This window comes from Equus quagga, chromosome 7, assembly GCF_021613505.1.
Source record: "Equus quagga isolate Etosha38 chromosome 7, UCLA_HA_Equagga_1.0, whole genome shotgun sequence".
Lineage (NCBI taxonomy): Eukaryota > Metazoa > Chordata > Mammalia > Perissodactyla > Equidae > Equus > Equus quagga.
The window spans coordinates 126,565,977-126,591,863 of record NC_060273.1 but is presented as its reverse complement, the minus strand read 5'-3'; the positions used below and the strand labels follow the sequence as shown (position 1 = coordinate 126,591,863).

Below are 25,887 nucleotides of genomic sequence, written 5' to 3'. Positions count from 1 at the left end.
TCTATCTTTTCTCGTTTTCTGTTTTGTTCAAAAGTAATATGTATAATTCAAAATAAATCCTTCTTTAACCCAAAATAATTGCAAAGGGAAATTTTAAATTGATGCAACATAGATATAAATAAAGAAGGCAGAGAAAATAAGCAAAAGTTCCTGAGTTTTCCTCTTAGAAAGAAAAGAGAAAAAATGAACAGGGCTTTATGTGTGCCAGAAACAGGAGAAGTTGTGCAATGCTTCCTCACCAAACCAACATGGTGCCAATAGAAACTGCTAGAGAAACTAGCAAAATGTGGGAATTTATTGGCAAAAAAACACCTGAGAAGGAGGCACAGAGCGTACTGGTGAGATTGAAGATGAATTCCATCCAAGGAAGTCACCATCTCTACTCTGCCTGCCCCATACCGCCCCCTAGGGCAGAGAATGAATATAGCAGAGGCAGTCACCATAGGAAGGTATAAACCTCTGGAGTACAGAGTGCTGCTACCACCAGAGAATTGTGACCATGTGACGTCATGTTCAGAATCCTTGGGAAACACATTCCAGGAAAATATACCCCTTCTGTCTGTCCTCAGGTGTTTGCCAGGTACACTGTTTGGTATCTGGATAATGAATCTGTTCTTCAGTGTGTAATGTTTACCAGCTGCTGTGTGTGTGTGCGTGCACGCACGTGTGCACAGATGAGAAACCTAATTTTTTTTGTGGCTATAAACAATTCCAAGAATATATGATCTGCTTAGGTTTTCATGTGGGTTCTAATTGTCTATTTTTTAATTTCACAGTGTGTGGACAATATACGGTGTAATGGTTTAATGACTATAGTGTTTGAAGAGAATTCCAAAGTTACTGTGCCACATATGATTAAGTAAGTGTGATAATCCTTTCTCTTGCATTTTAATCAAGATCAAATTGGTAGAGAATATAGCACCCTGAATAAAATATTGCTTCAGTAGGATGTTGCTTTATATTGTGAATATGTTTCTTGACAGTAATGCGATGATTCGTAATACGCCATTATAAATACTAAGACTATCAAAGTGGTTTTTCAGATTCATAGTGTATTGACTCAAGCATAGAAAAATTGTTTTTCATACTGTTACATATGCCTTCACTCAGGACAAAAGCCTGTCCAGATTTTCAAGTTCCATATAAAAAGTTGTGACAGCCAGATGTGTCCAAGGTCAGAGAGTGGACCAAAATATGGCAGATTCTTTTGGCATCTTTCCAGTGGGTATGAATCATATTACTCAGGTCTGGTTGTAGAGATACCTTTAGATTTTGATGATACTCAACGTGAATCGACTGGCTTTTCCATGGTACCGTGTATACATTGCCTAGATATGGATGTGCCCCAGAGACTAGTGCCCAGGGCTGCTCTCCTGCCCTCTATGTGTTTTGTTAACAAAGGAAATCCTATAATTTAAAGTGATCAATTGGGAAACTATAGTTTAAAATGAGAAGTTTTATTAATAATGATGTGTCATAGCTGTCTGTATTAATGCTTTTCTCTCTACACACTTTTTTGTTTCCAAATCCAGAAATTGTTTTGGGAGTATTTTGAAGCTGACCAAATTGTTCCCTACTCTCATTTTCTTGGTTATTTGCCTTCCAAATTCTAAGAACAAAATGTATTTTTAAAAGCAGTCCTATTATATCTTTCAGAAAAAGTTACATGAAACTAAGAAAATCTTTGACTTCCATGCCTTTGTATGTGGATATTTTTTAGGTCTGAGCTGCTTATGCTAAAGCAATAAATAACATTAATTTTCCTCTTCTGATAGGTATTAACTATAATTGGCATTATCCCAATGGTACGAATTTTAAAACTTATTGATTATTGTATCAGATGAAGGGAGAGTATATTATACTAGTACCATAATTACTACAGAAAAAAATTATAAAAGAGTGATAATATAGTAAATTACTAGTCAAATTTAAAAACATTTTGGTTACGATCATTTTAAAACGCTAGGGCAAAAATTCCTTTAGCATTCAGTTTTTTAGGTTTTAAATTTAGTATAGGTTTTGTGTGTGTGTGTGTGTGTGTGAGGAAGATTGGCCCTGAGCTAACAATCTGTGCCAATCTTCCTCTATTTTGGATGTGGGATGCCCCCACAGCATGGCTTGACAAGCGGTGTGTAGGTCCATGCCTGGGATCCAAACCTCTGAACCCTGAGCTGCCAAAGTGGAGTGTGCAGACTTAACCAGTACGCTACTGGGCTGGACCCAGTATAGTTTTTTTAAAAAAACAGATTAGTTAAAAATACATAATGCTAAGATTAAAAAAAGTATGGAATATTAGGTCAAAAGGTCCAAATTATGGCTTAATTTTAAAATTCACATCATTGGGTTAGAATTTTCTTCTTATTATTTCTTCTTAAATTCTACCGTAGGGTTCTTATTTTATTATTTCACAAAATAATACATATTATTTTTATTCATTTTTTAAAAGTGCCTTCTTGAAGATTAGACAGCCATGAACGTCTGACTGCTTTAGAGTGTGTAAATTGGACGTTGCAGCTGAGTTATAAGCTTCTAAACCCTAGGGCAGCTGCACACCCACCATACATACATTTTGTGGACTTTAAAAATTAATACAGGTAAAAGCTTTAGTTTTTTGCCTGACTGGTTATGCCTGGCGCCCGAATGCATCTTCTATCTGCTTTGATGGCAGTTTGACCAGTGTCCATGTTCCAGTCTTGTTTGTATAACCACCTCCCGTATCCCATACAGACCAAGACTGTCCTGGTTTTGGGTACAGAGAGGTGGCACTTAACTGAGTAGGAATTACTCTCCTGCGAGGACAGAAATCTGTATCTCGGGCTGTAAGGATTTTCTATTAGAGTCACATGTGTTTTGATGCTAATCTATACTATGCTAGATGTATTCCCAAGGCAAAGTCTCATATATTTCATCCTTTTATTTTCCCTGCCTCATTGAGCCTGGTTCTCCTCAGTCAGAAAAGAGGATGGTTTTGCAATCTCTGTTCCTTCTGATGATCGCCTCCATGTCCCTATTCTACCCTAAACCCTGTGTTCTTGCCTCCCTGTGAATCTCTCTGGCTACATACATTGAAAAAAAAAGACATTTTGCAGAGTTAAAAGAAAAAATTATCCTGTCTTAATTGTGTCTTGTTACTGACATGGCATCACTTTGCAGGCACTCACTTCCTTTTAAAACTTACTAATTATAGGTGATTTGAGTTTGATGTCTCAAGATTGCTTTTTAAAGTGTTTACCAAAAAGGAGTTGCTATTATCATAGGAGTCTTAAGTAACGCATTATGTCTTTCTTGAGAGTCCCTTAGGAAATAAACTAAGATCTCGTGCTGTGTAATAAGGGAAAATTAAATAATTTCATAATATTTAATTTCTTTTCTTAAAATGAAAATTTAATCACAATTTTGAAGGACAGTGGTGTAATTAGTTGGTTTTATTTTAATTTCATGTTGGCTACAACATATTTTTCCTCTTTAGTGTTTTGATTAAAGTAATTGTAGTCAAAAGATGCAAAGCTCAAAACTACAATTAGAATGGAAAATCATGACATTTATTAGGTGAAAATATCCCTATAAGTGGTGTTTTACATTTTATGTGTATGGGTTAAAGCTTGCCTTCTTATAATGATAGTTGACCTCTGGGCCCAGCCCCATGGCCAAGTGGTTAAGTTCGCGCTCTCTGCTTTAGCAGCCCAGCGTTTCACCGGTTCGGATCCTGGGCACCGACATGGCACCACTCCTTAGGCCACATTGAGGTGGCGTCCCACATACCACAACTAGAAGGACCCACAACTAAAATATACAACTATGTACTTGGGGGATTTGGGGAGAAAAAGCAGGGAAAAAAAAAGAAGATTGGCAACAGTTGTTAGCTCAGGTGCCAATCTTTAAAAGAATAAAAAAATAAATAAATAATAGTTGACCTCAACTTTCTTAGACTATAGAGATTTTTGGTGGGAAACTGGCGAGAGAAAAAGTGATTACCTCTATCAGCCATCTTCTAGACAGACTGATTCATAGAAGCTTCTAAGATCTTTTTACAAATGAGAAAATTAAGGACCAGAAAAGTAAAGTTGGTTGAGGGCCACATATTGCGTGGAAGAAAGAGCCACGCTGTTTTCAAGAATCTCAAAAGATGCGCTTGTGTATTTTCGAGATCAGTAATGTGACTAAAACCAACAGTCCACTCTGAGCTCCTCACCAGGGGTAAGCTGCTTATTTAAAATGCTCTTTCAGGCCCACAAATGAAGTACTTCCACCTGAACTGAGCATCCTTTGGGGCGGGAAGTTTTCAAGAGCAAGCTAAGAGAGCTATTGATTCGTTTTTATCCAAAAGAAAATAAACATGTAATTTAAAATCCCCCCAAGTGTTGAAAGGGCTAATTAAGGGCGTTCACAACAAGCCAGTTGCCTCTTAGCAAGCAGTTGCCTCACCGAGTGTCACCGGCCCTGTAGTGTGTCTTTAATCAGGTGGTAAAATCCAGGACTCACTGATGGCCTGTTCTGAGATGCTGCAGTGACGGTGAACGAGGGGCCTCAGGATGGCATGGGAAGGCTCTGGGCAGTCCTAGAAAAGGTGTGTATTTCTTTGAGCCCCATTTGGATTCAGCCTCTGCTTCTAAGCTTTTCCTTTTGCAAACTTGGCCTCTTTCGCTCTTTCTAATAGATGTGCAGCCAGGGGCCGTAAGGGCTCCTGTGTGAACCTTCGCCGCAGGTCACTCGGCCTTCTGCTGCATCAGTCTGGGTGAGGAGCAGCCAGATGGGCTGTTTCACCGACTGAGAAGAAGCAGAGCACTGCCAGGGCCGTGGCGGGTGCTGTTCACCGAGAATCTCTAGAAGGGTCACGGCCTATATGTCGCTCATTACTTAATGAAGATATTTTTAATATTGCAGAATATTGAAAACATAACGTTTCACACAACTTATGGATTAAACTGGACTCATAAAATGGATAGCCTTAAATGCATTAATAAGCTAGGAAGAATGAAATGAATTAAGTATTCAATTCAAGAAGTTACAAAAAGAATGACAAAATAAACTGTAGGAAAGTGTAGGAAGGAAATAATTAAGATAAGAACAGACATTAATAGGTTAAAATATAGAAAAACAGTAGATTTGATAAAGAGCAAGTTCTAGAGGAAGAAATACCTAATAATATAATCCATTAGTCAGTTAGTCAAGAAAAAAGGGGGAAGAACAAACGCACAAAATTAGAAATGAGAAAAAGAAGTACCACAGATATAGCGTGATGTATGTGTCTCTCCCTGCCCGCTCCTCTGTGTGAGGAGAATGTCCTGCATTACTTTTTAAGCGCACTTCTGGTATTCTGATTTAAGGGCATAAGCAATACCTTTCCTAAATAGGGCTTTTGGTTTCATTTCCCTACTAAAATGTAATTGAACTGGAGAGAGAAGTGAAGGGTAGCAGAATGTGCCACCCCAAAATATGGCCCTTTCGTATATTGGTTATTCTGAGCTGTAGGCTCTTGAAAAGGAGCAAATGTGGGGTGGGAGGGACTTTCTCTGAACGTCCCTTGTCTGCCTACAGACAGAGCCTCCAAAAGGAACTCAATTGTCATCAATCCTTTCCCCTAGAATTTCTTCCCCAGGGAGGATTGACCCTTATCACAGGAGAGGAGGCTAGAAGTCCATACCACACCCAGACAGACTGTCACAAACTGTCGCACCTCCCATCTATTCTTCTGAAGGTCCATTCATCTTTCCTAAAAATCACTTACTCTCCCCTAAGAGGCCTACATCTCTCTCTCTATTAAGATGGTATTTAAGCTGGAATGCTAAGCCACCTCAGGAAGTTACTCATTTTCCTTGAGTATCTCCCATGCATATATGAGCACACGTGTCAATAAACTTCTGTTTGCTTTTCTCTTGTTAACCTATCTTTTATTACAGGGGTCTCTGCTAAGAACTCAGAAAAGTAGAGGGCAAATTATTTTTCTTCCCCTACGCAAGGAATCCACAGAGTGAAATGAATTATTATTACCATCTCCACAATTAATTGTGACCTTTCTAAATTATAATGGCATATTTGGTCTTTTTATAGCTCTGCCTTATAGTATGTAATATGTCATAACAGCATCCTTTATCAAATGCAATGGGAAGGCCAGACCCAAGTGTGTGTTTACAAATACTAAAATGCTCAGTGGCTGAGAAGAAGCCGCATCCCGGTTTGGTTCTCATGTTCCTGGTTTGTGCACAGGTCTGATGCCCGTCTTCATAAGGATGACACTGACATTTGCTTCAGTAAAACACTCAACTCCTGCAAAGTGCCCCAGATCCGTTATGCCAGCGTGGAGCGCCTCTTGGAGCGGCTGACAGACTTACGGTTTCTTAGTATCGATTTCCTCAACACCTTTCTGCACACCTATCGGATTTTCACCACGGCAGCTGTGGTGCTGGCGAAGCTTTCTGACATCTACAAGAGGCCTTTTACCTCCATCCCCGTCAGGTAGGCCTGGTATTTGCCTGTCATGAAAGGACGGCTCTCCTGGTTTCTGGTTCTCCATGCAGATGAGCAGCCCAGTTCTGGGGCAGCCTTTAGGGTTTTGGCTTGCCTTTGAACTTACTGTGCCCTGCCCCTAGAAGGAGGTGAGTAGAGCTCGCATTGTTCCTGAGGGAAGAAGTGGAGAACTCTGAAGACTTGCAGTGGGCTTTGCTTGCTCTGTGATTATTTGGAAGCCAACTCTATTGTTTTAGAGTTTTCAATTTATTTCCTTTTTTAAAGTTATGCTTTTCAAATTTTAATATGCATGAGAATCACCTGGGGGTCTTGTTAAAATGCTGGCACTGATGCAGTTAGGTCTGGCATGGAGGCTGAGTTCTGCATTTCTAAAAGCTCCCCAGAAATATCAGTATATCAGTGTCACTGGGCTTTGGACCACAGCTTAGTAGCAAGGGGTTAGACAAGGCCTAGAAGTACCTGTGTAATTAGACGTAGAAAGAACATGTCTCAACATCGTAAAGGCTATAGATGAGAAGCCACAGCTAATATCATACTCAGTGGTGAAAGGTTGAAAGCTTTTCCTCTAAGAGCAGGAACAAGACAAGGGTGCGCACTCCCACCACTTCTATTCAGCATAGTACTGGAAGTCCTAGCCGGAGCTATCAGGCAAGAAAAAGAGATAAAAGGTATGAGAATTGGGAAGAGAGAAGTAAAATTGTCTCTATTTTCAGATGACATGATTTTGTATATAGAAAATCCTAAAGACTCAACCAGTTCAGTAAAGTTGTAGGATATAAAATTAACATACAAAACCAATAGCATTTCTATACACTAACAACGAAATTTCTGAAAAAGAAATGAAGAAATTGATCCCATTTACAATAGCGTCAAAAAAGTAAAATACTTAGGAGTAAATTTGACCAAGGAGATGAAAAATCTCTGCTCTGAAAACTAAGAGACATTGAGGAAAGAAATCAAAGAAGACACCTATAAATGGAAAGGTATCTCATGTTCATGGATTAATAATTAATGTTGTTAAAATGTCAGTACTACCAAAAGCCATCTATAGATTCAATGCAATCCCTATCAAGATTTCAGTGGCATTTTTTAGAAGTAGAAAAAATACTTTTAAAATTTATATGGAACCACAAAAGACCCCCAAATATCCAAAGAAATCCTGGGAAAGAAGGACAAAGCAGAAGGTATCACATTTCCTGATTTCAAGCTATACTGTAAAGCTGTAGTCATCAGCACAGTATGGTGCTGGTGTAAAAACAGACAAATAGACCAATGAATCAGAATCGAGAGCCCAAAAATAAACCCAAGCATATATGGTCAACTAATATTTGACAAGAGAGCCAAGAATACTCAGTGGAGAAAAGATGGTCTCTTCAATAAATGCTGGGATAATTGGATATTCACATGTAAAAGAATGAAACTGGACCCATATCTTACACCACTCAGAAAAATTAACTTGAAATGGATTAAAAGCGTAAATGTAGACCTGAAACTCCCAGAAGAAAACATAGGAATTAAGCTCCTTGACATGGGTCTTGGTAATGAGTTTTTGGATACGACAAAGCACAAGAAACAAAATAAAAAATAAACAAGTAAGACTATATCAAACTAAAAACCTTCTGCACAGGCAAAGAAACCATGAGCACAGTAGAAAGACAACCTACAGAATGGGAAAAAATATTTGCAAACCATTTATCTGATAAGGGGTTAATATCCAAAATATATAAAGAACTGATACAACTCAATAGCAATAAAACAACCCAATGAAAAAATGGGCAAAGGACCTGAATAGACATTTCTCTAAAGAGGATATATGAAAGGCCAACAGGTAGGAGAAAAGATACTTAGCATCACTAGTCATTAGGGAAATGCAAATTAAGACCACAAAGAGATATCACCTGATGCCTGTTAGAATGGTCATTATCAGAAGACAAGAGATAACACATGCTGGCGTGGATGTGGAGAAAAGGGAATCCTCGTGCACTGTTGGTAGGATTGTAAATTGGTACAATCACGATGGAAAACAGTATGGAGGATACTCAAAAATTTAAAAATAGAGTAACATATTATCTAGCAATTCCACTTCTGGGAATATATCCAAAAGAAATGAAAACACTAACTCATAAAAAGATATCTGCACCCCATGTTAATAACAGCATTATTTACAATAGTCAAGACATGGAAACAACCTAAGTGTCCACTGATGGATAAATGGATAAAGAAGTTACCGTATGTATATACAATGGAATATTATTCAGCCAGAAAGAAGAAGGAAATCCTGCCATTTGCCACAATATGGATGGACCTTGAAGGCATTATACTAAGTGAAATAAGTCAGACAGAGAAAGACAGATACTACTGTATGATCTCACTTATATGTGGAATCTAAAAAGAAAAACAAACCCTAAACTCATAGATCAGACTTTTGATTACCAGAGGTGGAGGGTGGGAGAAGGGGCAAATGGAAGAAGGTGGTCAGAAGGTACAAACTTCCACGCCAACCCCGTGGCCAAGTGGTTAAGTTCGTGCGCTCCGCTTCTGCAGCCCAGGGTCTCACTGGTTTGGATCCTGGGCGCAGACATGGCACCACTCATCAAGCCATGCTGAGGCAGCATCTGACACAGCAGAGCCAGAAAGAACTACAACTAGAATATACAACTGTGTACTGGGGGGCTTTGGGGAGAAGAAGAAAAAAGAAAAAAATGAGATTGGCAAGAGATCTTAACTCAGGTGCCAATCTGTAAAGAAAAAAAAGGTATAAACTTCCAATTATAAGATAAGTAAGTAATAGGGATGTAATGTACAACATGAAGACTATAGTTACCCCTGCTTTATGATATTTAGGAGAGTTTTTAACAGAATAAATCCTAAGAGTTCTCATCACAAGGGAAAACTTTTTTTCCTTTTTTCTTTTCTTTTCTTTTTATTGTATCTATGTGAGAAGACGGATGTTAGCTGAACCTATTGTAATCTTTTCACAATATATGTAAATCAAGCTGTCATGCTGTATGCCTTAAACTTATTCAGTGATGTATGTCAATTGTCAATAAAACTAGGGGGAGGAAGGATTGACAAGAAAGTGTCTGTGTTTCTTTGGCAAGTGCATGGTGTACTTGCTGCGGTAGCGTTCAAATGAAGGGGAATCCAGCAACAGAAGTGTGATGATATTGTGGCCTTTTAATGTAAGGAGCATGTTCTTGAATGACATCGGGGGAGTCACTTTCACTTGGTTGCATTTGTTAATAGCCTTTGCTCTTATTTTTAGGTCATTGGAATTGTTTTTTGCTACCAGCCAGAACAACAGAGGCGAACATTTGGTGGATGGCAAATCCCCACGCCTGTGTCGCAAATTCTCTTCCCCACCACCACTGGCTGTGTCCAGAACGTCCTCCCCCGTGAGGGCCAGAAAGCTGTCCTTGACTTCTCCCTTGAACTCAAGGATAGGTGCATTGGACCTGACCACCTCCTCTGCGTCCAGCAGTCCTACCACCACCCAAAGCCCTGCTGCGTCCCCTCCACCACACACTGGTAAAGTACCATTGGATCTTAGCAGAGGCCTTTCTTCTCCAGAACAAAGCCCGGGATCTGTAGAAGAGCATGTAGATAACCCCCGCGTGGACCTGTGTAACAAGCTAAAGCGGAGTATTCAAAGAGGTATTATCCAGCTGCCAAACCCCGAGTTTGCTGGCCACCTGCTTCCCTGTCATACCCTCTGGAACCCTGTTCCCTTTCCTTTTGACTTTCCTTCATCTGCATAGAAAGTAGAACGAACACAAGGGCTTAGTTAGAGGAGAAAATTCCTGTAGTTTCCTCTAGCCTTTGAGGAACGGAGAGCAAGGTTAGCTGTCCTTATGCCTTCTATAGAAAAAGCTGATTGCAGTCAGTTGTCTGTGGAAGAATAGTGTTATCTGAACGGTGTTACTAGAAGGTTCTTTGTGGAATTTGATTAAGGCTGGTTGGCTAAAGAGCCTAGCATGATACTTTGCGTAAAGATAGGCTGTGGGCACCTCATCCGTGAGCGTGAGCCTCGGAGCCTTCTCCTCCTCACTGTCTGCGCTGAGCACCTGTGCTGCTCAGCAGCCTCCGTCCCCGCTCAGGATGACCCAGCCTGGAAGCCTCGAGGTGGCTTCTTCGGTTTGGTTACCAAGGAACACGGCAAATGACAACAGAGACATAGGGAGAAAAATAAAATCTGAGACAGTGTTCATTGTCTATGACACAGCCAAAATGGTTTTTAAAAATGTGGATTAGAGCATATGGTTTCCTGGTTAAATTCTCTAATGACTTCCCATCCTACTTAGAACAAAGCGCGTTCTCCCTCCCTAGGCTTTCAGATCCTATGAGGCTTCCATCCTGTCTCTCCCTCCAGCCCTTGCTCCTGCCATGCTCCCTCACCTACGAGGATGCAGTCCCATTGATTTCCTTTTTCTGTCTCAGAAACACCTTGGTCCTTTCTGCCCCAGGGCTTTGCACTTGCTCGTCTCTCTGCCTGCACAGTCTTTCCCCGTGTAATCTCGTGCGATCAGCAGCCTCGTCTGTCTTGTTCACCTCTGTACCCTCAGTGCCTTGGCCAGTGCCTGGCAGGTGGTAAATTTTTGTTAAATGAATGAATTGAGCAGAACACTCAGTAAGCTAATGGAGGGCCCTGTGGCATGTCACCTTACCTTCCTGAGCTTGGTACCACGTAGGGCCTGGAGGAGGTGATCCTTGTTGCTTTTATAATCCAGTGTTTCTGTGATGAAAATAAAAATGCATTCCCAGCCAAATTAGCAAGCAGTATAATAACTTATTTACTGATAAATAATAATAATTGGGCAATAAGTCAGACGAAGTGCTCAAATTTCAAGGAAGATCACCCAGATGGAAGCATAGACCCCTGCTGTTCTACCTGCTTGAAGCTTCCCTGTACTTTCTGGCTCCAATCATTTAAATAAGCTTCCTGAGTGAAGTACTTAATGGAATTTTAACTGGAGGGGTTGTCATCATCAAAAGTAGTACCCTTTTAAATCAGGAATTCTTTAAATTGACAAGTTAGCAACTAAGGAGGAGGAAAGGGGGAAGACAATTAAAAAGTCATTAGAACAACAAGCTGCAGCAGAATCACGAAGCTTCTTCTCGGGAATAATGAGGCAGCGCAGGAGCTGACAAGTGCACCTGGGGCTGGATCCAGCGCTCGGGAACCTCCGCGGAGGGGGTGACTCAGGGAGGCTTGTCTCAGACTTCCCCGCTGGGACAGGGCAGCCTGGGAAGTAAGTGCAGGAGTTTCCCAGAAGGTGGAAAGTTCTTTCCCCTACTTTATTGGACTGTAGTAAATAGGAGATGGGAAATTTGGAGATAAGTCTGACTTCTCATGCTGTGTTGGGTTAGGAGAGCTTTAGGAAAAAGCATATTAGTGTCAGACGTTTGTGGCTCCCAGGCTTTGGTTTGATTGTTCCCAGGGCTGGGATGAGAACACAGCAAGGTCTGCTCAGGAGTCACTGCATGACCCTCTTCTCTGTGCAGGTTGATGTGCTACAGGGTCCATAACGGAAAACAAGACAGTGCCCTGGCCCCTTATACTGTAGGTGTGTGGGGTAGGCACCACATAACTATAAGGGCAGGTGGCACAAGGTATAGACAGAGTGCTCTGGAAGGTGAAGAGCAGGGGAGATCATGTCTGGTTGAGCAGAATCGGGAAGTGTCATTGACATGAGCCAAGAAGAATGGATAAGTGGGTTGGAGATGGATGAACTTATGGGCAGAGAGCTTATGAGCAAGGGCTGATGTCAGCCGGCAGTGGTGAAAGCCATTTCTGAGAGCAGGAGACCTCACTGCTTCCGAAGGGACAGCATTTCTCCAGTTATGATGCCACGTGCAGCCCTGTAGAGCAGACCCTGTTACTAATCTTCCTAGAGATTTCTAGCATCAAGTAAACTCTTTTTTTAATTCTCCTAAAAAATCTTCCTCCTCCTCCTCCTCTTTTTTTGCTGTCATAACTGTTTTTAAGTGTAGAGTTCAGTAGTGTTAAGTATATTCAAACCGTTTTCTTCTTGCAAAACTGAAATTCTGTACCCATTGAGCAACTCTTCATTTCTCCCTCCCTGCCCCCAGCCCTTGGCATCCACCATCTGCTTTCTGTTTCTGTGAGCTGGACTACTTTAGATACCTCATGTAAGTGGAATCGTACAGTCTTTGTCTTTTTGTGACCAGCTCATTTTGCTTAGCATGATGCCTCAAGCCTCGTCCATGTTGTAACGTGTGCCGGGATTTCCCTCTAAGGCTGAATGATATGCCATTTTATATATATTCTGTATTTTATTTATTCATTCATCCACTGGTATACATTTGGGTTGCTTCCACCTCTAGGCTATTGTGAATAATGCTGCAGTGTACATGGGTGTAAAATACCTCTTCAAGATCCAGCTTTCAGTTCTTATGCAAATATACTCCGAAGCTGGACTGCTGGATCATACAGTAGTTCTATTTTTAACTTTTTGAGGACCCTTCATCCTGTTTTCCATAGTAGCTACACCATTTTACATTCCCATGAACAGTGTACAGGGTTCCAATCTCTCTTCAGCCTTGCCAGTACTTAATTATTTTCTGTTCTTTTGATCGTGGCCATCCTAATGGGTGTGACATGAAAATCTTTCTTCTTTTTTGTAATGGCCTAGAGATTGCATTCAGTCTGGCTAGAGCCTAGTAGTATGGATATTGACTTTTTTCTTTAATAGAGAAGCAAAAGAAAAATCTGTTTCTTTCTACATTACAGACGAAATACATATCATAGTTCTAGAGGTCCTCAATCAAGCTGCCCGTTGATCACTATAATTAATTCTTCCACTTTAGCTTGTTACACATGGATTATTGCACGATGGTCACCAATTTCCCTTGTTCTAGTCTTCAAAGCCCAGAGTGTATAGCAGTGATCTAATGCCATGTCCTAAAATATGCTGGGCCTACTGTCTAGTATAGAGGTGTGGCTATGGGTAAGAATCAGTAATTTTTTCCCTGGAGCAGTAAGCTGGAAGAAGGTTAGACTCAGAGAGATGAAGATAAATGAGAACTGGATCAACCTCCCAGGGAAGGACACTGACAAAAGTTACAAAGACCTGTTATTGCCGATGTTGGATAGAGGTGAGATCATTGTGGACACAGCTAGTGTGGCTAGAGAGCTTGTCTTGTGGCAGCATCGGTCATTTATGACCAGGGCCCGCAGACAGAGAGGGCTCATGAATAACAGTGTTGCAGAAATATTAGGTTGTCTCTCACATTAGAGAAATCGCTAAAGTTGAGGGGTTACTGCCTCTGTTTCTCACTGGATTTCCCCAAAACAAATGATTTGCAGTTAGAATGTCAAGGGTTAGTTTATCCACTTAGTTCACGGATTAGAAATGTCAGTTTGCGGTTCTGGGTCACGGTTAAATGCAGAGCTCCTCTCACTTTGGGGGATGGGGCATTTCCAAGACCGTGTTCACGTGGAGCCCATGGCACTCGATGAAGCCCATCAGAGCTAGCCTCTATCCAGAGATGTCAACTTCTTTGCCCCCTGTGTTTCTTAGTCACATCCACCCACTGACACATCTCCTCAATCTCTCATTTTTACCATGATTGCCCCCACAGTCCTTCCATTTAGCGCTTTGTTTTTGGCCTCTTCTTTTTGTTTTTATTTCTCCTTCCTTTCTGCAGCTGTCTTTTGATTACTTTTTAATGTATTTACTTCCCATCTTGTTCTTAAAAGTATTTAAGGTGATAGTCCCAAGAGGCACATGGTATACCTGGGTTAAAAATAAAATAGATAAGGAAATCAGGCAATGGAGAAAAATTGTGTGAGGCCAAGGGTATGGTTGGTGAGAGAATGAGTACCGTGTGGTCCTCTGCAGTTCCTAGAGTCGTTCTGATTTTGGCTCTGAATGTAATCAATTACATGATTCATATTGAAGCCAAGAATAGATTGGCGTGCAGGCACATATTTTCTTGCTTCTGAGACTTGAGAACACTTCATCCTGTGGATCTTCATAAAGGAAACACTATGAGTAGAAATCTTAGAATTGATATTGGGGGCTGGGGAGCTCTTTGGCATTTTTCTGAATAGGTGAAACAAGGAAATCATACACAGTGTGGGTTTTTTTTTTTTTTTTTTTGCATTGGAATATAGGAAATATTGATCATGAAGAGTCCTAGAGAAGTCATGGATGAAGTACTTTACTTCAGCGTCAGTCTGACAAGTTCAGTGTGTGTGTGTGTGTGTGTGTGTGTGTGTGTGCATGATGTCTGTAGAAGCCAAGAATGCTGCTGTGTATAACTCTGCTGTCTAGTCTTAAAAATTCCAATTCACAAAGAAAGGGGAGACACTGATCTGGCTTTAATTTGAAAGATGTTTGCATGTGTCTTGCAAAATGTTAACACTTAAAACAGTTAGCAAACTTAAATAAGAATTCCGTGCCAAGAGTTTATACATTTTCTACTCTTCCTTTCAGGATACAACTCCATACAACCTCATTACACAACACCAGTGTCACCCATTAGGTCCATGCTGAGGCCGTGCGTCTCTCTCACTGCCGTCTAGCTAGACAGTTTCAGGGTACGCTCTTTGAAAAATGCTAGTGACCTTTGTCCAATATATTGTCTTTGCAATTACAATGTATTTCCTGGCAAGAGAACTTCAAATGACATGAAGATAAAGAAGAGAAAAAAGAAATAGAAGAGAAATAGGAAATATTCCTCAAAATGAGCAAGACTATGAACTTCTGGGGAAAAAAATAATGCAGTTTATTTCTCCCCACCCAGTCCCAAGATCTGTTCCAGGCTCACTCAACATTCACTAGTGCCCCACTTTCTTCCCACCAGGCAGTCCCCACCTTCTTCTTCCCTGGGTTCTTCTAAAAAACACAAATATCAGCCCAGCTCACATCCAGATTCCACCCAGTGGTGAGATCTCAACAAAAATCAAACCAGTGGCAGGCAAGAAAGGAGAGCCATAGGGCAGCTCACTGTTTTTGGGCCCCTCACTCATCAGTGTTCACCTGGGCCACAGCGGTGCAACCCACATCACTAGTGTCTGTTTCTGTGTTCTTAGTTTGAAAATTGCCTGCCTGTGGGTGGCAAGTGCTCCCAATTTTAGCATTTGTTTGGAGCCCACATCTGCCCACTCCTCCTGCAGACAAAGCTGTTTGCATGGAACTGGATTGAAAGTGAACATACCAGAAGGAAATGCTTCTTCCCCCTACCATGCTGACATGTTTTCTCCTTTCTGTAGGTGCCTGTTTGCTTACTGTGTTATTCTTTGCTTTCCTCTTCTTTCAGTGGACATTTGGGGCCTGTCCAGGAAGTTTTTTTGGGTTCAATGTAATTGCTGACTAAATGATTTTCTCATTTGCCTTAGAGGAGTGAATGGTTGAATCAGACCAAGGACGTGCATTTGATATTCTGCTTGCTCTTGCACAGCAGATGCCTTCCATTACTGAATTTTGAGGGAGTTATTTAGAAAATAATAAAACTAACAGCTAAGCACTGACTTTTTTGGTCTGCATTCTGCATCATTGCCAGCTTTGCTCTAATTATGTCATTCAAGGAACGATTCTAACCATTTCCCTTCCTTGGCCCTTTTGCGTTTCAAAAGACCAGAATTGTGGCCATATTTCTAAAGGAGTAAATCACTTGCAAGTGTAAAAATGGCTTTATATGAAGTCATTAGGGATTTTGTCAAGTTTATTGAGTGAAATCTTGAATGGCCTAGCAAAGGGAGTTGAGTTGAGGATAGTTCTGCTGACAGGGATAATGCAAAACTAACAGAGGTGACACAGCTTTTATCCGTTAATGAAAAGCCCAAGGAGAAACAAACGGAAGAGTTGTTGGAAATTTATGACATTTTTGTGGTGCTTTTCCTTGAAAGAACACATGCAAAGGTGTAGTTTTACCTGGTTAAGAAGCAGTGGGAGGGGTATGGTAATCGCCTAAATGTGACCCTAGAATGATGTTTCTTTTATTAATGGGATGTTAGCTGCAGTGAAGACACTCAGATTATCTTAAAATCTCCCAATGGTTCATTGTAAAAATTTCTGCTGGCCTCTTGCTGATCTGTAGCTTTAGATCAGGGCTATCCAGGAGAACTTTCTGGGAGGATGGAAATGCTGTATATCTGTGCTCTGCAGTTCTGTAGCCGCCAGCCACGTGGGACTACTGAGCACTTGAAATGTGGCTAGTGTGAGCGAGGAACTGAAATATTAATTTAACTTTACTTCGTTTCAGTTTAGATTTACCTGGCTGCATTCAGCTAGTGCTACCCTTCGGACAGCACGGCTCTAGATCCATAGGAGTCCCCCGAGCTTCTTGGGGGGGCCACAGTGTAGAGACTCAAACTTTAGTTGGCATAAGGGGTAACCCACACAAAGAACAATTTTGATTTATAATCTGGAAAAGTCCCTCTCTCCTCACTCCAAGAAGGCTGAAACATTCTGGAGGGCAGAGGACCCACTGCATGTTCCTGGTTCTTGTTAACATCTGCTGTTGTGTTGAACAGAAGGGGATTGGGTAAGATCAGGCAGGCTCAGCAGGGTCAGCAAGACAGGGCAGAGAAGATCCACATTTAGATTTAGTGTCCTTAGCCTTCTGCCAGTAGGAATGACTCAATTTCATGTTAAAATCCTTTAAAAATATGGACTAATATGAAATGCTTATTATCCATAATGAACTTTTGTTTCCGTGCATGATACTGACAAGAAGCTCTTGAATTCATGGCCTGGTTGTTAAAATGCATGATGTTTTAAAGCAGCAGTCCTAGAGTCTGCACCAGGGGACCGAGCAGGAGTGGAAGGCTCCCCAGCAGCGGACGCCGCAGAGCTTTCACCTAGCAGGTCACCCTCGACTCCTCGACACCTCCGCTATCGCCAGCCTGGAGGTGAGAGCTCGGAAAGGGACTCAGAAATCTAAGAGGGAAAGATGATTTCTAGCTCCTGAATCTTTTGTTTGCTTTACTGTTTCATTCTCAAAATATTTTTTAGTCTCAGTTATGAAAATTAGTTGGAAGCAAATATTGTTACTGTAGGACCAAGTAGTAGAAAAATAAATGACTAGAGAATATGTCATTAGTATAAACGATATTTAATTGACTCCATCATTACATTGCACTTTGTGTGGAGTTACATGAATCAGGAGGCCTGTTCTTAGGGTGACTGGTGGTTGAAGAATCTCAGTGCTGATTTTGCGAAAATGTTCCCAGACTCTGATGCCTTACTGTGAATCCCGGTGTAGTCTGTGTTAAGTAGGCTCATCTGGGACACCAAAATTTTGAGGGAACCTTATTAAGAACACTGTTTCACCTAAAATAAAGTCTAGTTGGATGGGACCCCCATCACCATGATTGCTAGTAGCAGAAACCAGTATATATTCTATAGTTATCAGAATCATAATGCATTCTCCTATAGTTTGTTTTAGAACATACCAAGTGTCTTCTAATTGGAGGAAAAACCATCAGAGCAAAATGTGGAAATCTTTTATCTCCCCATTGCTCAAATAGATATATCCAAATAACAGTGGTTTTTGAGATACTTCCTTTTTTTCTCCTCAAGCCAAGTATTTCAAGTCAGAAGGGAAAATTATTCAATTACGAAACCAGATTCACCCAAGTAACCCAAGTAAAATGTAGACTTTTGTGTGTGTGTGAGGAAGATTAGTGCTGAGCTAACCTCTGTGCCAATCTTCCTCTATTTTATGTGGGATGCCACCACAGCATGGCTTGATGAGCAGTGCTAGGTCCATGCCTGGGATCTGAACTCACAGAACCTGGGCCACTGAAGCAGAGCACGCAAACTTAACCACTAGGCCACCAGCCCCCAATATGAAGACATTTTTTGACTCTCACTTTCCTGCTTCAAATAGGGCAGTTTAGTAAAAGATTGAGTGCATGGTTCCAAATGGTCATTTCCTTTGTAGACTTAGCCACATGGTGGAAGCTCTTGTCATTGCCATCAACTCCAAAAGAAACTATCCTGGGTCAGGCTCTTGTCAGAAGTGCCTCAATGGATATTAGCCCTCGGGAGTGGACTATTTCAGACTCCTGGTCAATCATGGGCCACTCTGACGTTTGGGTGATTCTCCTAAATGAAGGTGACAAGCTAGACTTTGCTGGCTGGTTATAGGACTACTATGGAATTAGCCTAATCTCTTTACTATACTTAGAGCCTTGGTCAGTCAAGGCCTTGGCCATTTCCTTGACCATTGCCACATGGGACAGACGCCCTTGAGTTCATCATAGTCTGGAAGAGTTTGAGGCCAAAGCCCATGGAAGCAAAACTACCAAAGCAAGAGAGGAATGCTGTTCACTGGGTTACTGTTGTTAAGGCTCTGTTTTATAGTCTCTTTCCATATATTTATATTCCTAGATGAAATTTTTAAATTTACATGAGCATCATTTGGAAATCCTTATCCTGTTTGTGGATTAGCTAAGTCCTTTATTTCTTCTTGATATGACTAAATCATAGAGACATAGGAACATAGGAAGGAAGCAGAAATCTGTGATAATATGGAGGATCCGAGTGGGGACAGTGTCACATATTTTCACATGGTGGAGCTGAAGTTTTGCCTGTTTGTCTACTTGCCACCTTTTTCCACAAAGGTTTTAAGGCTCCTACTGAAAGGAAAGGGTAGAGCTGTTCTGTGCTTTTGCGCTTTGTCATATTAAGCAGCTCTTTGCTTCTCCACTTATTTATTGATTTTAAACATGACTATGTAACTTTAGGGTCAAACTAATAAAAGCCCTTCAGGTCAGAATCCCAGTGAGCTATTTTCACTAAAGCCTGAGTGAGGAAGCACAGTGAGAGTGCATCAGCATTGTCAAATATGTGTAAACTGTCTGAGGAGGGAAGGGACTGCAAAAGGTACTTGGTGCATCCTTTTGATTTTCGAATGCATGCCTACTTTTAAAGGTGTTTTGAGAAGAAAATTCTATTAGTAACGTGATTTAGAATATATTTTAGGACTTTTTTTTATGTTGAGATATAATTCACATACCATATAGTTCACTCTTTTAAAATATATAGTTTAGTGGTTTTTATACATTCACAGGGTTGGGCAACTATAACCACTATCTCATTCCAGAACATTTCATCACCCCCCAAAATAAACCCTGTACCTCCCCATTCCTATCTCCCCCCAACCCCTGGCAACCACTAATCTATTTTCTGTCTCTATGGATTTGTCTATTCAGGACATTTAATATAAACGAAATCATTATAGTATGTGACTTTTTGTGACTGACTTTCACTTAGCATAATATTTTCAAGGTTCATTCATGGCGTAGTATGTGTCAGTACTTCCTTCCTTTTTGTGGCTAAATAATATTCTCTTGTATGGATATACCACTTTGGTTTACCCATTTATCTGTTGATGGACATTTGATTGTTTCTACTTTTTGACTACTATAAATAATGTGTTTATTGTGAATAATGGCTATTATGAATAATGCTGCTATAGATATTCATGTGTAAGTTTTTGTGTGGATATATGTTTTCATTTGTCTTGGGTATATACCTAGAGTGGACTTGCTGATGTAGAATCTTATTACTTGCCTATTAACAAGGAAACTGTAGAGTATGTGGCCCAATCATTCATCCAGTGCAGGAGTGAAAATGAGAATTTCCATCACAGGATATTATCTATCTGCCTCACCGTGCCATTTCCATTCTTTTTAAATAACCAGGACAGACGACTGACAACTCCCACTGCTCTGTTTCGCCTGCTTCTGCTTTTGCAATCGCCACGGCTGCAGCAGGACACGGGAGTCCACCGGGTGAGTAGGGATGAGCAGCAAGTATGAACACATGGCAACTTCTATGAAGTCAGTGGGCCTTGCCTGCCAGGGTCTCGAGGATACACTGGGAGGCTTATTAGGAATGCACATTCCCAGCTCCCATCCTCAGTCAGTGTGTCTGGGTGAGACACTTTTAAATAAGCCCCTTCAGGTGAGTCTCACACAGCTCGTCTGTGGGTGACACTTTTGAGAACTTCTGGATCAGAGAAGGATGTGTTATTTCTCCTGTGTTGTTTTAATGGAGTTCTATCACCTTTTTAGCCAAATTACTGAGAACACGTGTTTCCCTTTTAATTGAGTACAATGCTAAAAGCAAATTCGAGGTGGGAGGGAAGGTCGTGGAGTGGGGAGGGAGGAGGAAACTATTGGTTTAGCTAACTCATAACTCATTTCCAGTAGCTCCACGATGCTTTCTGAGTTGCTGTCAGTTAATTTTCAGGGTAAAGAAGAAGTACTTAAAATAAAAGCACAGTATTTTAATAGATGAAAATCATGTTCGTTATCTCTGTCCTCTTCTCTCATGTGCACGGAGGACGTTATGTTAAAATAAAGCAATACCTGGTTTAAACAGCCTTGTTGCTGTGCCTTCACCTAAGCTAACCCTGTGGGTGCCGATCATCATCCTTTGCAGAACCACGAGTGACGGTGTATTTTGTTCATTAGCCATTGTTTGCATACCACAAAGGAGTCCATTTCCAAAGCCTGAGAACCTATATTCAACAAAGGTAACTAGTAGGTAGTATCTATGTGAATTCTTTCTACATTGAAGTCAGAACAGAGAGAAGTTCTGTAATGAATATGAACTACCATGGTAATTATATGTATCCCGTCTGAATGGAAATCTTTGCTGATTGGCCACATGCTGCTTCAGTGTTTTGCCACACACACTGCATTAGATGTGGTCAGGCAAATTGGGGTGTTTTCTGCCCCAAATATTCCCAAAAGACCCATCAGCATAAGACAAAACAGCCTATAATGGTGACAATATTGATGTCTTGTCCATCCGGTTGCCTTCTGTTGTGGACTACATTCCACAATAGTGAACCTTTCTTTGCTGAAACGATAAAGGAGTCTTTACCACACTCCCAGCAGAGCTGGTTGCCAACTGTGACTTCATGAAGACCCTCTCCCGTCTGTTCTTATCACAAGCTGTTCTGTCTTTGGAAAAAGTGAAATACAGAGCTTCCTTGCAGGTTTCATAATTTAAATATGGTTTGTGAGGGAAAGTAGTTTTTGGGTTAATTCAGGATGAGCCCAGTTCCCCATTGGCTGGAGGCCGGCTAGGGGAGGGTCCTTTTTCTCCTGTGAGAGCGCGGCAAAGTTCTAATGAGCTTCAGGGAATGGCTTTCTCACTTTGGCTTGTCCATGCGTGACGGACCAGAGGATAAAATAACCAAAACAGCCAAATCTTCCTCACTGAACACTGCTGCCTTTCTTCCTGCTTCCTGCCTGCAGCTGAAATAGCCTGAGGAAGAAAGCTCTCTTTAGGGAGCCGGCTAAGGAGGGCGGCCTGCTGGCTGACCACCGCCAGTGTTGCTAGGTGCAGGGGGGCCTGAGCCTACTTTTTTATGACAGTGCTGTTGATGTTGCCTATAATGTGATCTGGAGCCATACGTTTCAATTTTAGAAATAAAGAATGGATTTGGCAGTGTCTGTGGCCCTGCTGTAAAGGCAGCAAGTCTCACATGGGTCAATTTCAGTGGCTAATGGTGCTAAGAAAAGGGGTCTCTTTTGAAGCTGGGACCAGTACATTCCTGGGGCTCAGCTGCTCAGGGCAGCTGGCCCTGAGGGATTACACCTGCTTGGGAGAGCTTGGCAGAAGAGCTCCGGTTCATAGGTGGCTGAGGAAGGTGGATTCGGAACAGAAACGGAAGTGCTAAGATCATGTGGACTCATTGGCTAGCCAGGGAGAGCACGTTGCTGCCCCGGGAAGGGCTGGACCCAGATGGACAGGACGTCACAGGAAGGGAGTGCTAGATAATGGTTCACTCTCAAACCGAACTTTATATCCCCTCTTTGAATCAGGAGTCACTGACCTGAACGCACCCTAAGACCTGAAGAGAGCAGGAGGGAAGGTTGTATAAACAGGTGCACACAGCTCATGCTTGCAGCAGTCTTTGCAGGCTTCCTCTCTGCTTGTACAGCTGCAGTATGGGCCCCCCTGGCAGTGCGACTCTGCTGTGTCCTGGCCCATAGCAGGAAACAAGGGACCGCTGGGCCATGCCATGCTGTCTGCAGAGTGGCTGTCCATGGTTAAGGCTCCTCCTGGGGCTCCCTCTTGCTTTAATCCTCTCCCACCTCCCCATCCCCACCTCTGTCCCCATCAAAATACACAGGAGTCTGGCAACTCTGGGTTAGAAACTGTCAGTTACTGATGCGCTTTCAAATGTTCACTCCAGCTATTTGCATGTTAAGCCATTTCTCTTTAATTATTGCTTGGAAGGCTTTCTTACTTCATTAGAAGCAATTTCAAATTTAGCAAGAGAGTGGACAGGAAATTTTGTTTGTAAAGAGGCCAGGCAAGATGCCCATGCCTGGCCCCGAAGGCAGAGCAAGCTGACTTTATTTGTCAAAAGTGGCCTGGGATCTGCTCGGGGTCACCAGCCCTTCCCCTGGGGTCTGAGCCTACATAATGTCTACACACACTGGAAAAGCCTGGGTTTTCCTCCCTGATTTCTCTTAGGACCCAAAGCCTGCCCTTTCCAAAGATGGATCAGTCTCTTCCTGCCACATCATGCCCCCTTTGCTTGTAGATCAGCAATAGTGTCTCTGTTGCACAGAAAGAAAAGCCTGATTCTGTGGGTATGATTGCAACACTAAAGTCATTCTTGTTAACTTCACATGATGATGATTTAACAGTTTCTATAGTGTTTGCCTTCTGATTGGCAGCCAAGTTACATTAGGCCCACTTATGGATGGATCCAGAATTTGTGGGGCCTAACCCTTACACAGTTTGCGTAAGGAAGAGAATATGAAATTACAAATACACACCTTTAGGCGGCTCCCGGGGCTTTAGAAGAGGCCTGTGCACACTGAGAGGCCCTGAAGCCTAAGCTTCATTGGCTTCCTGGTAAATCTGCTTACGGGTCTAATCCAGGTCATTCTTGGAATCGCAGCAGCTTTAGGAAATTTTGTTCACTGGGGAGTTGGGGTGGGGATGGGACCACTGATCATCAATTAGTCAGACAAGTCCCCTTCTCTGTGGTGGGACTTAAAACTCTCTACAAGACTGAGACAGAGGACATTGATGGGGTCTGGTGTGCCACCACACTGGTGGTAATGTATTTTCGAACATCTGCTCAAATTTAGTTCATCATTAAAGTAGAAGTTAAAATGTGTGCATTTCAGATGGCTGCTGATACAGGAAATCTGCAGGTGCAGGTCTGATACAGTTATGATATGAATAGAAATGCAAATCCAGTGAATACTCATATCAGGGCACATCATGGTACTTACTATAGACCTGAAGCTCTGGGATTAATTATAGAGTTTACGAAATGATCTAAAATGAAATATGAAAGTGTGAGGTGGGTTATTTTTATGGGAGTAGAAATAATGGCAGCGGGGGTACTACAAGCAACTCTTGATTATCTGTGAGCAGATTATATGTTTTCCTATTCTATGCAAGTCAAAGTAAATTAACAAAGTAGAGGAATGGTTGAATGCACTTATAGGAAGATTAATGGCACTGTTACAATCGTTTACAGAAACAGTGGGTTCTTTATTGGTGATTACTTGGTACTTCTAAAGTAGATAATTCATAATCTGTTTTCTCTTCTGTCATATGACTCAGGCCTGTGTAGTCAATAGTAGATCTGAGCTTGCTGTGAATTGGGCTTGGACCCCTTTTTAAAAATACTGATACCTGGTTCCACCCCCAGAGCTTCTGACTTGATTGATCTGAGTTCATCCTGGGCGTAAGGATTTTTTCACGTTCCCCAGGTGACGCTAATGTGGAGCCACGTTGAGAAACCACTGGACTAGATGGAGGAGGTGTCTGTTCCTTCTTTGGTTGCAGCATTCCCAATTTATTTCCTTGGAGCTCTGACTCCTGTAGACTATGTCATTTTCTCCTTAAGTAAGACAGAGAGGCTAGAGGGGGCTGGAGTGAGGGGGATGCCTTTCCCTGAGCTGGGTAAGGCTCGGGCAGCCTTTTTCCCTGGAGAGTAGACCTTTGCTGTGGAGAAGGCTCTGGGCATCTTTCACAATGGTACTCTTCCCGGGCTGAAAAGGGAGGCCTCGCTTGGTGGAATTTTTTAGTGATTCTATTGATTCCATCGGTCAGTTTGGGGAGGATTGCCCATCTAAACAATATTCAGTCCTTCCGTCTCTGAACACGGACTGCCTCTTCGTTTGTTTAGACCAGTTCTCACTTCTCCCAGCAATGTTTCATGTTTTCCAGCATATGAAGTCTTGCATTTGTTTTGCTGCATTTATTGCTAAATGTCTGACTCTTTTTTTGTTGGGGTTTTTTTTTTTTTTTCCCAATTGGAAGTATCCTTGTTTGGGACATATTTCCTATTTTCTCTTTCAAAATGTTTAAAGACATTTTTTCATTATTCCATCAAAGATAGCTAGTTGAAGTTTTGGGGCCAGACTGTATCTAATTTATGTCTTTAAATAAAATCATTATTATCACTATTATTAATTAAAAATAAAGAGCTTTGGCAAACCAAATTTAAATTAATGATTCCAAGTCTTATTTTTAAACACACACACACTGCCAGGAATTCGAACTTTGGAGCTAAGAAGTTACATCTTTCACTGGTGTGAGCCTGCAAAGTGGCTCATGGCAGGTGGTTCTTGCATTCTCTTCCTGGGAGGATGCCTCCCAGCAAGGTAGAGCCCTTGGAAACTTCTCTTTTCATCATTGTCTTTCCTATGCCTTCCAAGCAGACCCAGATCCTGTTTCTGCTGGCCTGGGCACCCTCTTTCCTGACCATGTTGTACTGCCAAGTTCTCTTCTTTGTGCTGCCCTTTTCTGGGCTCCATGCAGATATTCTCTCTTGCTGTCGCTCCTCGGCAAACGTCCAATACAGTTGATTGTGCCTGTTCACTTCTTTAATCCACTCACATTGCTTAATGGCTACCTGATTGCATTACAGGTCACCCATTTCAGGGCCAGGCAGGTAACCAAAGTGGGGGCTGGCAAGCTGATACCATGTGTAGACAGGGCAGAACTGCTCATTTCTGTCGTGACAGAATACAGACCAGGGCGTCAGATCTGTTTTCTTTCTTTTCTTTTTTTTAAGAAAAACCAGGAGTCTGGATATTTATGTGAAATATCCTTTTTTGAAATATTGGAAGGGAATTCATACTCTTTAAAAAATACTGTCCACGGCAAACAAAATACTTCTGTGGACCACATTTGGCTGTGAGCCACCAGTATGTGACCTCAGATTTCTATAATCATTTACAGCTGGAGTGTAGGCTGACACAGATAAGATTTCCTGAGACATACCTAAATCCTAGCGATGGACCCTTGAATCTCCTCAGTGGTTCCCCTCTCCTGATTTCCTATTCCTTCTGCTGGGCTGTTTGACAGAAAGGCCATCTCTTCTTGTCCACTGTGACTGGGCCACTGCTTTCACAGGGTAATCTTATCTCAGAGATCTAGAGGATTCTTCATT

The 25,887-nt window shown here is 41.7% G+C and overlaps 1 protein-coding gene across 5 annotated transcripts in view; it reads left to right on the top strand.

Moving 5' to 3' along the window:
* RASGRF2 (Ras protein specific guanine nucleotide releasing factor 2) overlaps positions 1-25,887 on the top strand; it is a 220,216-nt gene that overhangs the window by 117,149 nt on the left and 77,180 nt on the right. For 3 of the 5 annotated variants that reach the window (XM_046668414.1, XM_046668412.1, XM_046668416.1), the window contains 5 exons: positions 777-859; positions 6,208-6,456; positions 9,734-10,122; positions 17,219-17,347; positions 20,147-20,236. In XM_046668414.1, coding sequence (XP_046524370.1) covers positions 777-859; positions 6,208-6,456; positions 9,734-10,122; positions 17,219-17,347; positions 20,147-20,236 — 940 coding nt within the window. The remainder of the gene's footprint in view (positions 1-776; positions 860-6,207; positions 6,457-9,733; positions 10,123-17,218; positions 17,348-20,146; positions 20,237-25,887) is intronic. The other 2 variants (XM_046668415.1, XM_046668413.1) reach the window with 1 other exon arrangement.